Source organism: Castor canadensis, chromosome 5, assembly GCF_047511655.1.
Source record: "Castor canadensis chromosome 5, mCasCan1.hap1v2, whole genome shotgun sequence".
Lineage (NCBI taxonomy): Eukaryota > Metazoa > Chordata > Mammalia > Rodentia > Castoridae > Castor > Castor canadensis.
Window position 1 is genome coordinate 67705437 of NC_133390.1, and position 13674 is coordinate 67719110.

Consider the following 13674-nt stretch of genomic DNA (forward strand, 5'->3'; position numbering starts at 1 on the left):
AGGAGAGCACTAAAATATGGTTTGTTGAGTCTGTGGAAATGGCTCCCCAAACTTATTTGTCTGACCTATTGCATGAAGGAAGACATAAACTACTCAACAAGGAAATTTACCAAGTTTATAGCATTTATTGATTTACATAAACGTGTTGAGGAATCTTTTTTTTTTTTTTTTTGAAGTACTGGAGTTTGAACTTAGGGCCTACACCTTGAGCCACTTCTTTTTTTTGATGATGGGGTCCTCATAGACTGTTTGCCCAGGCTGGCTTTGAACCATGATCCTCATGATCTCTGCCTCCTGAGTAGCTAGGATTACAGGCATGAGCCACTGGCACCCAGCTAAGGAATCTTTTCTTGATTTTTGTTAGGCAAATATGTGTATTTGTGGATCCTCTCAGCATGGTCCATCTTGCAAAGTCTGACAACCTTTTGGAGTGAGGTAGGGTGGGAATTCAAAGTCAGAACACAGACTCTGCTGCCAGTGGACTCTGCTGTGGGATCCGAAAATTATGTCCCTGAAGCAAGACATTAATGAGGGTCTGCCTCTTTCAGATTTGGGTATTCGGATTCCCGTTGGACATGTGGACTACTTCGTCAATGGAGGCCAAGACCAACCTGGCTGTCCCATGTTCTTTCATGCAGGTCAGAAAGCCAAAGGGGGCTGGTGGAGTGACTCAAGTGGTAAGAGTGCCTGCCTGGCAAGCATGGGGCCCTGAGTTCAAACCCCAGTACCAAAAAAAGAAAGAAAGCCAAAGAGAGTTGGTGTTTGACTGCTTCACAGACAGAATTCACCAACAGTCTGCCTGTTGAAGCAGCCAGTGTGGGCCACACAGCATCTTCCTGACAACACCCTTTGCTATGTCCTATAATACTTTACTCAGCACTTGTTGAATGCCTCTGGAGCCATGAATTATAGAGGGAACTCCTGATATTGGAAGCCTGCATCATACTTGTGCTGCCTTACCACTAATTGCTCAAGCCAGTAACCTCTTTTCTTCCCTGGGTCCTCATTTGTGGCATAGCCCACACTAGCTGCATCCTCTACAGGGCATAGTCAAGACAGAAGTTGGATTCCACTGGACCCAAATCTACCTAGCCCAAAGATGATTTCCGCCGAACTTGCTACACCTGACAATTCTCTAAAATTGTCTTCAAGACAATCTTGCATACATTCAATGGATACACATTTCTTCTCTTCTAAATATGTTGTTCTTCAATGTTCTTTTTAAAATGTATTCATTGATTGTATTCTTCATAGCATTGTCTTAAATAATACTAAATTTGCCAAAAGGTAAGGATCAAGGATTGTTTATTTTTCTTATATTCTTCCTATAAGTATAACCAGTACATCAGTATTTTGTATGAAATTTTGAATGGTGATTTCTGTTTGCTATGTTTTTAGGCTTTTTTGCTTTACCAAATTCATGACATTTTAAGGATTCCTTGACAACTCAAATGTTGAATAATCAGTAACCTACTTTGACAGTTTTACTAGTTTTCCAAAAAACATGCTTCTTAAAAACACTTTAATAAAATTTTCAGAAATTCTGATCAGGAAAGATGATTTGGTTTCAGTGGCTTGGAAAAATTTCTGGTGTGTTTTAGTCTACCATTTTTCATTTCTTCACAGCACAATTTTAGAAGGGTGCAAGCTTGGCTTGTCTCTGTCTCAGCTCCCTGTTGATGCTGGAAGGAACTTGGTAGTGGAGAGTGTCCCCATCATGGGGGAAGGAAGGTCAACACACACCTCAGCCTTGGTTGTCAGTCCCAGAGAGAGGGTCCCAAGGTGCAGGGAGAGTCTGAAGACCCCAGGACTCTGTAGCTCACTGTTTACCTCAATTCATCCAATGTGGGTTGCTTGCATAATTTAAATAGTAAGTAATAGCAACAACAAAAGCAAGTGTTTGGAAAATAGGACTATTTAGCAAATGCATTTTGTCAGTTATTTGACCAAATTAGCAGAAGCACATTAGAAATTGACCATGAATGTGGACTCCCTCAATTGTGTCCTTGCTGAGTTCGGTGCAATGAGGTTGAAAAAATTGTTTGTGTGGATGACGATGGAAGTAAAAATGCAGATAACCTTTTCCAGAACTGACATCAGCTTCTCCAACCCTCTGTGTATTCCGCCTGCCCCCCCCCCACCTTTTTTTTTCTTTTTGGTGGGACCAGGGTTTGAACTCAGGGCTTTGTGCTTGCAAAGAAAGAACTCTACCTCTTGAGCCACATCTCCAGCCCTGTGTGTTCCCATTTTATGAAAGAGAATGTGCATGTTCCCATAAGAATGGAACTCAAATCCATTTTCTTGACAGATTAAGCTTATATGTCTCTGGAAAATTAAAAGGGAAAAGGAGAATGTGGTAGCTATATCCGTCCATATTTTTAGAATGTCGTGCAGGGGACATCCCATGTATTTATAGTCTTCTGGAATTTAAAATTCAGTAGAGTTACAGTAAGTAGCATGGAGGGAGTTTCCATTTGTCTTGACTGAAACCTTCCTTGTGGTTTTCTTCCTCTGTTCAGGTTACAGTTATCTGATCTGTGATCACATGAGGGCTGTGTATCTCTACATCAGCGCCCTGGAGAATTCCTGTCAGTTGATGGCCTTTCCCTGTGCCAGCTACAAGGCCTTCCTTGCTGGACACTGTCTGGATTGCTTTAACCCTTTTCTGCTTTCCTGTCCAAGAATAGGTAAAATGTTATCCTTTCCTTTGGCTCACTTTGACAATTTGGGGAAAATGCAAATTCCGCCTGTTTTCACCTCTTTATGTCCTGATCTCCTATGGTCAAGAGGCCCATCCATCTGAGAAAAGGAAAAATTAACAGACAATGTGTTCAATCTGCTGTCACCTGGAAGATGGCAGCTGGCGGTCAGCCTCTATACTGCTACCTGTTGCCACACTTGCTCTGTGTCACACCCTTTCCACACACAGCCCTCTCCTGGAAGTCCAACTCAGAACACTCTTTATAAAGCCTGGCATAGTCCATAGCTCTTCCCTATTCTTAGTCCAGAAGCTTCCACACGTCCTTCTAGCAAGGCCAGCTCCTCATCAGTGTGTTATGGGGAATCCCCAGAATGGCACACAGGTTCCCCTTAGAGGTGTAAAGTATAGTGGCCAATGCCAGCTGGGGTGTAGAAGGTACCTAATTGCTGAGCGGCTTGGCTGCTTGCTGGATGATCCAGACCAGGCTGGGGAAAGGATTCTAGGAAGACTGAGGGATCTGGCTTCTGTATACCTGTGCAGATGGTTGCTGTGAATGTCCTGGGGCTTTCCAGGGTGAAAAACTCCAGGAAAAAAAAAAAAAAACTCCTGGGTAGTAGAAATGGCTCCTCCTCTCTCTCAGTGTTCTCTCACTTCTCGCCACCCCTGGCTGCCTCTCAGAACTCTGGCAGCTCACCCAATAAAATGGGTACCAGATTGACAAAACGAGAAAGGAAGATAGCTTCCCATAACGAAACAAGCTGACATTGTTTTCTTCCTCGTGGGCACATGTCTGGATTCTCCCCAGAGATGGTGGACTAGCTGATGTGACAGCCACATCAAACTGTCTGCCTCACTTCACGTGTCTGCACCTATCCTTGCACTGGACACCTCAGGGATGCTAACCATGTGCACTTCCACATCCATGTCATGTTTCTGTGTCCTATGGCTGCTGCCCTAACTCTACTCTCTGTCCTGAACATCCTGTGTCCAGCTGCCATCTTCCAGTCATCAGGTCAAACATTCCTCTTTCACTGTGTTTGCACTGCACAGGATACAAGTATCATTAAAGCATTTGTCATGTAGATTGGCTCACAAGTTAGGGACATAATTTTAAGTTTTATGCAATGAACTCTCAAGAATGGGATGTATGACTGAAGAACATACTTCCTGTTTACATGTGTGTTTTTGTCCCAGTGGACTTTGTTTGGATTCTGGGGCTCAGTGTCATTGTCTGTAGAATACATGGTGAATGAATTAATCCCTACTGACTGGGTGCTGTGGGTTCTTATAGTGGTCTTCTCTGAGCTCTGCCAACTTTGCTCCTTTATTTCCAGGACTGATAGAACAAGGTGGTGTCAAGATAGAGCCACTTCCTAAGGAAGTGAGAGTCTACCTCCTAACCTCTTCCAGGGCCCCATACTGTGGTGAGTAAGGGAACACATAGGAGCTCAGCTCTGCTGATGTGTGGGCTGGAGGGGTCTAGGGCTATGACCAGCTCAGTGTGGAGGTGAAGGACTGGAGCAGCTGCAAATATATCTTGGGAGGTGGGGGAACAGCACCAGGTCTTAGATAGAACCAGAACTGTCAGAGTGACTCCAATTGATGGCTCCATAGATAAGGACTTGGGGGCATCTGACTACTTATGTACTGATCCTCATTTCTCCCCCCACTAAAATTTGTCCTTTAGAGAGGGTTCTCTCTAGAGCAGTATTTGAGAATGCCTCTGGCTCCCCCTCTCCCTCATACTTCTTTCCCCCCACTTGGTACCTTCCCTATGTACCTCCCACCCTGGCAGTCCTGACTGGGGACCCTGAGGAATGCAGAGCCTCGTCTCTGTCTGCTTCCCTTTCACAGACCCATTCCAACGGGGCACTGCTACCTGTTGCATCTCTTTGAGGCTAAGACACCAGTGATTGCATAAGATGTAAAATGTGAGAGGCAAGTCCATTTTAGAACCCACGAAATACATTAGAAGCTCAGCCATCACTCCTCCCCACACTGTTTTATCTGCATTAGGCTGAATATGCTTCCTGGTTAGGCTTGTTGTCTTGGGGCCCTCCTGTCTGCTTTGTGGAGTGTACAGGACAAAACTACGCTACTTTAGATGATAAATTATATGGCTACCCTAATTTTAGCTGGTTTTCTGATCAGCTGGTGTTGAGTTAGTAGAGCGCTCTTTGTGGCTATATCTTTCTGTGATAGAAGGCCTGGTGAAACTGGGCTCCATGGTCGCATACACAGACCTGGAGTTTAATCTCAGTCTCTCCACTTCACAGCTGTGGAATCTGAAGCAAGTTACTTAACCTTTCTGAATCTTTATATCCTTATGTGGAAAATGAGAATGATAGCAAACCCTACTTAAGAGACTCAACCATGAGGCTAAAACAAAATCGTATAGAGGAAGTCACTGGCACCATGATGGGAACCCAGTAAGTAGTCATTTCCCTCTCTTGGTCAGTCAGTGAATTTGGGAAAAGAAGAAGATGGGGGTGTTTCTGCCTTCTTGCCACAGCCTGAGGCACACAGCTGGGTGAAAAAGGACAGGACTCAGCTCCTGGTCTTCTGGCCTCTTTGCTTGTCACCTTCTGTCTCCGCACTCGTGCTATAGCAGGTAGTATTTCTGTCACTCTCCTGCCAGCACTGGCCATCTGTGGTGGAGGCAGTACTGCGGGGACCAGGCATCCTGGCTTCTAATTCCAGCCCTAGCCAAGTCGGCAGCAACCTAAACTGACTCCTCCATGTCTGCGTGGCTAAGAATACACTGGGCAGGAAGACCTGGGGAATGCTGGGAAGTTAAAATCACTTGAAGGTTCTGCTGAGGGAGAGTCATAGAGTCCAAGTTCCTCTGTTGGGAGACTTCTTCCCCATACCCCAGAAACATGGCCCTGTCTGTTCAGTACCCAAAATGGGCCACAGAAAGAAACAAGCCAGTGTGAACACCCACTGGCCTGCCTGTACCCATCCTTCCATTCTGGTGATAGAAGCAGGTACCCTTGTGCTCCCAGGGCCAAATCTGGCCCAACTACCTGGGCAAACTCAGTAGGACCATTCCCTGGCCAAAATGATTCTGGGATACAATGCCCAGCACTCTTGGCCTGCTGTGACCTCAGCAGTGCTCATGAGGACAGTGTCCATCCTTGGTTTCTGTTAGGCATGCACTAGGATGGATGGAAGATCTACCAAATTATATTTTTTAACAATATTACTTTTCCTTTTAGGATGGCTTTTCATGTAGCTCCTTCTCTCCATTATTTAATTAATTTATTTATGTTTTATTTTGTCAGCACTGGGGCTTGAAGTCAGGGCCTCATGTTTGCTAGACAGGCATTCTCCTACTTGTACCAGGCCCCCAGCTCATTTTGCTTTAGTTATTTTTCAGATAGGGTCTTGTGTTTTTGCTCAGGCCTCCAACTGCAGTCTTCCTATTTATGCCTCCCAAGTAGCTAGGATTACAGATGTGACCACTGTGCCCAGTTTTATTACCTCATTTAATCCTCACTGTGTTTCATAAGGTGATAGTGGGGGTTATTGCTTATAGATGAGGGAACCAAGGCACAGAGAGGTTCAGTGATTAGATAAGGTAGCCCAGTTTGTAAGCAGGCCTCGCTATGGTTGGATCCAGAACACTGAGTGCCACTGAGACCCACTCCTGTGCAGATTTGATTTCACGACCAGTTCCCACCCTCCGAGGTCAGTCCCAGCTCTCCTGAGGTTTCCTGGGCAATGGAGAGAAAAGAGAAGCAGAGCTGTAGGAAAATGTCATGAACAATCAGACCTGCAAGAAAAGGAAGATGTGACATCAGTTTTCAAAGTGTGGCATGTGACATTTTCCTCCATGGAGGGGGAGCACATAAGGCTCTTTCTTGTCATGAGTTCTTGCCTTCTTGGTACGTGTCCATGAACCCTGTTACTAAGTCCAGTGAACCTGGATGGACCACAGCATTCCTCTAATTGAGGGCTGAGACCATCTGCACCCGTTGGGCATACCCCCAATAGTCACCCATGAAATGACACACAAAACATACAGGTCAGGGAGTACAAGGATTGCATCTCTAGCTATGTCCCCATTACCAAAGGAGCCTGGGAAAATGTTTGAGACCAAAGTGCAACCAGGTGCACCTACCACTTAAGAAAGAAGGGACAGAATGTAGCCAGGTAAGGTGGTGCAGCCTGTAATCTTAGCACTAGGGAGAATGAAACAGGAAGATCTTGAGTTTTAGGCTAGCATGGACATCTGAGACCTTGCCTAAAAAAAAAAAAAAAAAGATAACGTGTTAGGGAAGCTGTAATCTTGCTTTACCTCTCTTGCTGGAGGGACAGGAGGCTCCAGAGATGTCACCATGAGCCATGCTCACTCGGTGTATGTCAATGATACCCACTTTGAGAGCTGCAGCATCTGTGCTGCCCAAAAGAGGTCAAGATGCCATGGAGGCCACCAGCTGCCACACAACAGGGAAGAGTCTTTTTCTATGTACACAACCAAGTTCCCTGACAGTGTGTGTGTGGAGAGGGAAGGAAAGGTACTGCTGTCTTTTATGAGTCAAATATTTTGTATATGTTTGTGATACTATAACAAAATATCAAAGACTGGATAATTTATAAAGAACAGAGTTTTCTCAAAGTTCTAGAGTCTGGGAAGTTCAAGATCAAGATGTTGGCATTGGTGTCTGAGGGCTGTTCTCTTTGCTTCTAAGCTGGCTCCTTGTTGCTTGCTATGTCATGGTGTCTTTACATGGTAGAAGACAGAAGGGCAAAAAGGGCTATCGCTAGTTCCCCAGAGCCCTTTTATAAGTCACTAATGTACTCATGAAGGCATTAAACTTAGTCACTTCCTAAAATGATTCCACCTCTTGGTATTGCTGCCTTAGGGATTAAGTTTAAGCATGACACTATTCACAATAGCCAAGTTATGGAAACAGCCAAGATGCCCCACCACTGACGAATGGATTAAGAAAATGTGGTATCTATACACAATGGAATTTTATGCAGCCATGAAGAAGAACGAAATGTTATCATTTGCTGGTAAATGGATGGAATTGGAGAACATCATTCTGAGTGAGGTTAACCTGGCCCAAAAGACCAAAAATCGTATGTTCTCCCTCATATGCAGACATTAGATCAAGGGCAAACACAACAAGGGGATTGGACTTTGAGCACATGATAAAAGCAAGAGCACACAAGGGAGGGGTGAGGATAGGTAAAACACCTAAAAAGTTAGCTAGCATTTGTTGCCCTTAACGCAGAGAAGCTAAAGCAGATACCTTAAAAGCAACTGAGGCCAATAGGAGAAGGGGACCAGGAACTAGAGAAAAGGTTAGATCAAGAAGAATTAACCTAGAAGGTAACACCCACGCACAGGAAATTAATGTGAGTCAACTCCCTGTATAGCTATCCTTATCTCAACCAGCAAAAACCCTTGGTCCTTCCTATTATGGCTTATACTCTCTCTACAACAAAATTAGAAATAAGGGCAAAATAGTTTCTGCTGGGTATTGAGGGGGTGGGGGGGAGAGGGAGGGGGTGGAGTGGGTGGTAAGGGAGGGGGTGGGGGCAGGGGGGAGAAATGACCCAAGCATTGTATGCACATATGAATAATAAAACAATAAAAAAAAAGTTTAAGTATGACTTTTGGAGGGGCCACCAAACATTCAAACAACAGCAATATATGATAGATCTTTTGTGGTTCTCTCAAGATTACATCAGAAGTCACCAAACAGGGAGGAATGACCCATTCTAGCATTATAAGTAATGATAAAAACTCACACTTCCTGAGTGCTTTCTGGGCATAGGCACTGTTCCAAGGACTTTAAGTGTCTTAACCCACTCACCTCTCACTCCAGCCTGTATTATCCCCAGATTACACTTGAGGAAACTGAGGCTCTGAGATGCTAGATAACCCATTGAGGCACTCAGCTGCTAGGAGGTAGAGCCAAGCTTCCTGGCTGTACCTGCTGCTCTCTGGGGCTTTTCTCTCAATGCACCTCTGCCCTCTGGCCCAGCCTTTGCTTTGTTTGGTTTCCTAGTGCATCACAGCCTTGTGGAGTTTTACTTGCAAGAGTCAAGAAAAAAGGACACTAGCATTGAGGTCACCTTTCTTAGCAGCAATGTCACCTCCTCGATCAAGATCACCATGTACGTAAGTGCCCCACACGGCCGACCCCTCTCCTTAGGAGTTGCCTTTTCTTTTCACATATGCACACGCTCAACTATTCCAGGTCAGGTCAGGCAGTGGGGGATTGCTAATGACGGGGCCCAGCTGACCAGCAGCTACCAGAGACCCACCCACAGACACATCTGGGGAAAGGTCCCAGGTTCGGGATATGTACCAGCTCCAAGCATAGTGTATTCAGATGACAATGTTAGACTGAAAAAAGGCATGGCAGACTGAAAATGCATGGAGAGATGGGTGAAGAGACGGCTCGATATGTCAGCCCAGACTTCTACAGGGAAGAAGAAACCTGCGCAGGGGACCCCCCTCCAGAAAGAGAGCTAGAGCCCACTGTCGCCTACAAACTGGGGTGGTTATAGGAGGTTAGTGGGAGAAGTCTCAGGAAGGTACTGAGCAGGCAAATCCTCAATCGGCTCAATAACCCTCCCAAGATAATGGAATAAGGGCAGGTCATTCTTGGAGGCCGAGGGAGGAGTTGCTGGTAAAGGGCTAAAGGTGAATGTTTCTTATTCTTCAGGGCCTGGTGGAGAGTTTCCAGTAAGCCACTCGTGAAGGGGAAGGAGTCCAGTCCTAACATGGCCGCCCTATGTTCACCCTAACAGATAGCAGACAAGGCAAACGAGCAGCAGCAATGGGGCATCCCAACAGGTGATCAGGACATAGGACTCAGGTCCTTGATAGGAAACAGTGCTCAGGAATCCAGGCAGGGGTGTTCAGGGATATCGGCAGGTAGGAGGGCCTCAGTCACCAGTCCAGGGAGGGCCGGCCAGAGCCTGGGGAGCATCACTCCTGGGAAGAAGAAGTAGTATTAGGTAGGTGGCCAGAACAGAGTCCAAGGCAGAGGTCAGTTAGGAAGTACATGCAAGGTAAGGATCAGATTAGTGGCCCGGAGGGCTTGGCAATGGTAGTAATGATGCCTGGTCATTTCCTTCCCTTGTTGGGGCAGACTTGGGCCTGGGGGTTGTTGGGACCAGGCTTGAAATGAGAGGCAAAGACCTCAACTGTAGAGAGCCCAAGTATGCCAGGGGAAAAGAAGTCAGGAGTGATAGTATGCATTTCTTTAAAAAGCATTTGGTCAAGCTACTCACAAGCTCATAAGAAACAGATCAATAATGTCACTGTCTTGGTTGAATGACATTCCAGTAGTCCTATAGAGGGAATTTTGTACAGGAAAAATTACAACTGCTTTGGTAGAGCTGGGAAGCCAGAGAGGTGGGAGCCAGAGAGACAATGCAGAGATTAAGGCCACTACCACCCTAGAGCCAGAGGAACAAAGCAAGGGGTGGTGTTGGTTGAGCCCTGGAGAGACCCATGGGAGCTGGGTCATGGGGGAGGGGGGAGCTGCTCAGCAGGGGCTGGAGTCCCATGGGAAATGCAGCCCTTCTAGAAGTCCTGCCTCTGGCAGTAGCCCATCTGACAAAAGAGCCTGAGAAATGTGGTTTGCAGGGCAATGAGTCACTTGCAAATAGGGAAATGAGCATTACAGACACATTGAAACATAACTTACCCATGGTGACAAATGCTAGGGGAGCCCTAAGACAGATCTGAGTGAGTCTGAGGAGGTGAGAGACAAGTGAAGGATTTTTAAGACCCAAATCATGACTCCATGAGAATATGAGGCACTGTGACTGTGCCTAGAGTTGGGAGTCCAGGTGCCCAGTGTGAGGTGACAAGAAGTAGGAGAGGCCTTGAAGGACAAGTTAGGGACTGGGGTTTCTGTGCTGGGAGCAGGTTGAGGAGCCCTGGGAATTTTGAGCAGGAGAGAGACCAGATCAGCTGTGGGTTTGGAAACCTTTCCCAGGCTGTCATGTTGACATGAATTGTGCTAGGGGAAGACAAGTTTCCCCTGGGAAGAATGCACTTCCTCTGGGCTCCCAAACACTCCACCACTAGCCAGTATTTCTTCAGGCTCATCCGAGGTCATGCTATCAGGTACAGCAGTACTAGAGTTTGAACTCAGAACCTTGTGCTTGCCTGGCAAGTGCTCTGCCACTGGAACCATATCCTCAGGACTTTTTTGCCTTAATTGTTTTTCAGATAGGATCTCATGATTTTGCTGGGGCATCCTAGCAAAATCCTCCTGCATAGCTGTGATCACAGGCATACATCATTATGAATGGCTTATTTCTTGATATGAGGCCTCACTTTTTTTTTTTTTTTGGCCTGGGCTGGCCTCAAACCAAGATCCTACTGATCTCTGACTCCTGAGTAGCTGGGATTACAGTTGTAAACCACTGTACCTGACCTAGTATGGTGTTTTCATCATCTTTTCAGCCCATTGATGGATCAGTCCACATTGGTGGTTGTCATGACAGTGACACACAGCCCTGGTTGCATGTTTAAATCACCTGGAAAACTTTAAAAAACAAATGCTGATGCCACGCCCTATCCCAGACCAAGCACAAAGGAATCTCTGGGCATAGGTGGACAGCTGAAGCTCCCTGGAGATTCTTTTACAGCTGCCCTCAGATTATTGCTTTCCTCTCCACAAGAGGCTCACAAGACTCCCCAGCTTGGAGAGAGTTTCTGCCTTCAGTTCCTTCATCTTTGGATCTTGATGATCAGAAATTGAGGGGTGGGTGCTCTTTCCCCTACTATGTATAGCTTTGTGTAACCCCAAGTTTTCCTTCTAATTGGAGAATTTACGTGGTCTTCAAACCACTCGCACAAAGCATCTTTCATAGTGCTTATATTTTATAAACTCCTTGAGCTAGGCAGTTTCTTAAAGAGACCATGTTTCAAAACACTGCTGGGGCTGGTGCTTGTGACTCAAGTGGTAAAATGCCTGCCTAGCAAGGGTGGGCCCCTGAGTTCTAACCCCAGTACTGCCAAAACAAAACAACAAACAAACAAATAAACAAAACACTACTGGGGGGGGAAACAAACAACTTTTATAGGGTTATACAGGATTTTTCCACAAAAGGAAAAATCACATTACACACCTAACCCCAGATTAAAAAGCATAGTTTATGTGGTAGAACGCTTTCCTAGCATGTACGAGGCCCTGGGTTCTATCCCCAGTACACTCAAACAAACAAAACGAAAAAACAAAACACATCAAGAAAACATGTCATCACCCTGTAAAGAAAAGGGAAACTTTTCAGCAGGACCTATCCCGCTGATGTGTGTTGGGGGTGACAGCACAATGTCCTCTCCCCTTTTCTCGGAGTTCCTGCTGCCTCAGAGCTTGGGGTGGAGGGGAGACGTTTTTACTGACCAGGCCAGGGCCCAGGACCAGTTCCTCTGCTCCTGCACTGAGCAGCTCTGCTGGGCTTCTGCTTGGCTTCCCCCATGTACACTGTCTTATCTTTGCTGGCAGGGCTAAGCCCCAGACCCAGCTTGGGAACTCTCACAGCAGGCCTTTTCTGTACCCTTGGATCTCACCATTCTGACTTGTCTATGGCTCTGCAGCCCTTTGTGTAGCACCCCACAAGGCTGGTCACTTCCTGCTCCTTCCTCATCTTTGTCTCAATGGTATCTGAATCTTGTACACTAATGGGGGCCCCCTGAGGGCAAGGCCAAAAGGGTGGGTTAGAGACCTGGATTCTGTTTCACTCCAAGGTCCCTGGCTGAAGTCAATATGTACCAAAACCTTGTGGTGCCAGCTCATAGCAGCACATGGGGAAGCTGGGATTTGTACCTAGGGCTGTGTGACTCCACAGCCACCTTGCTGGATTGGGTAACTTGCTCAAAGCCACACAACCGGAAAGAGGCAAAACCTGGATGCCATCTCAACTTTGTCTGGCTTCGATATGTTTTGTTGTTGTTATTGTCAAGTTTTTTTTTTTTTTTTCCATCCACACATTCATATCCAGCCTAACGCACTCAGAGTGGTCCTCTGCATGGGGAGGTCCTACGAGATGACTTCCATTTCCAGATAATTGGATGTGAACATGAGGTTCTCCATCTAGGAAGTCAAGAGTGAGGCAGTGTTCCAGAGGGGAAATTCTAAGAGTTACTATTTTGCTATTGTCGAATTGTTTACTCTCAAAAGTCAACAAGTATTTCTTGGGTCATGTTCAAAACTGTGTGGGTAGGCAGAGGGACCCATGAGGGTAATACAAAGGACCATATTCCCACCTTCACAGAGTATGACAGCTACCCAGGGCTGTCAACAGAGCCTGGCTAGAGCAAAGAGAAGAAAGCAGAAAGTGTCACAGCAACTCATTCCCTTTCCTTTTCCCTTTCTTTTCAGACCTAAGCAACAACTCCAGGGCAAAGGAATCATAGCCCACCCCAACCCACGGTGCCAGATAAACCAAGTGAAGTTCAAGTTCCAGGTTCCCAGCCGGGTTTGGAGGAAAGATAGGACTACCATTGTTGGGACATTCTGCACTGCCCCCCTGCCTGTTAATGACAGGTGAGCCCTAGACCCACTCCACCCCAGACACCACCCCTCCACCCCCGAGGCACCAGTCATGACCTTAGGTGTGGTGCCATCATAGACGTAGAAATAACAAAGGACCAGGGCTTTGCTGAACCTTCTGTAGGGCCATCTTGGGTTGGAGGTGTTAGGAAGGGAAACAAGAAGGATGGGCTCCCCATCCCCACTTCAGCATAGGAAACTCTCTTCTCTGTGCTTTATGTGCTTGGTTTCTAGGTAAGATTTTGTTGGAACAACATTTTTTCATTACATATTTCCTCCTCCTTAGCCTCTACTTCAAATGTGTCACTGGTCACATGCATCAGTATGGATCTGGAATCCATATCCCCTTGCCATTAGTATGATTTGCCTAATTAGTCCTGGGCACTTGGAGGACATTGAGGTGTGTTTTTGCGTGCATGTGTGCATACATGCATGTGT

General features: G+C 46.2%; 1 protein-coding gene across 13 annotated transcripts in view; it reads left to right on the forward strand.

Moving 5' to 3' along the window:
• Nucleotides 1-13674, forward strand: part of Pla1a (phospholipase A1 member A) — a 36649-nt gene that overhangs the window by 15674 nt on the left and 7301 nt on the right. For 5 of the 13 annotated variants that reach the window (XR_012447959.1, XR_012447957.1, XR_012447958.1 and 2 more), the window contains 5 exons: nt 549-638; nt 2520-2687; nt 4036-4125; nt 8725-8833; nt 13066-13230. Coding sequence is in view for 6 of the 13 variants with exons in the window: in XM_074073226.1 (XP_073929327.1) it covers nt 549-638; nt 2520-2687; nt 4036-4125; nt 8725-8833; nt 13066-13230 (622 nt within the window). In the remaining 7 variants the exon portion in view is untranslated. Of the gene's footprint in view, nt 1-548; nt 639-2519; nt 2688-4035; nt 4126-4977; nt 5131-7569; nt 8193-8724; nt 8838-9387; nt 9519-11144; nt 13044-13065; nt 13231-13674 lie in introns of those variants that run through there. The other 8 variants (XR_012447960.1, XR_012447961.1, XM_074073228.1 and 5 more) reach the window with 8 other exon arrangements.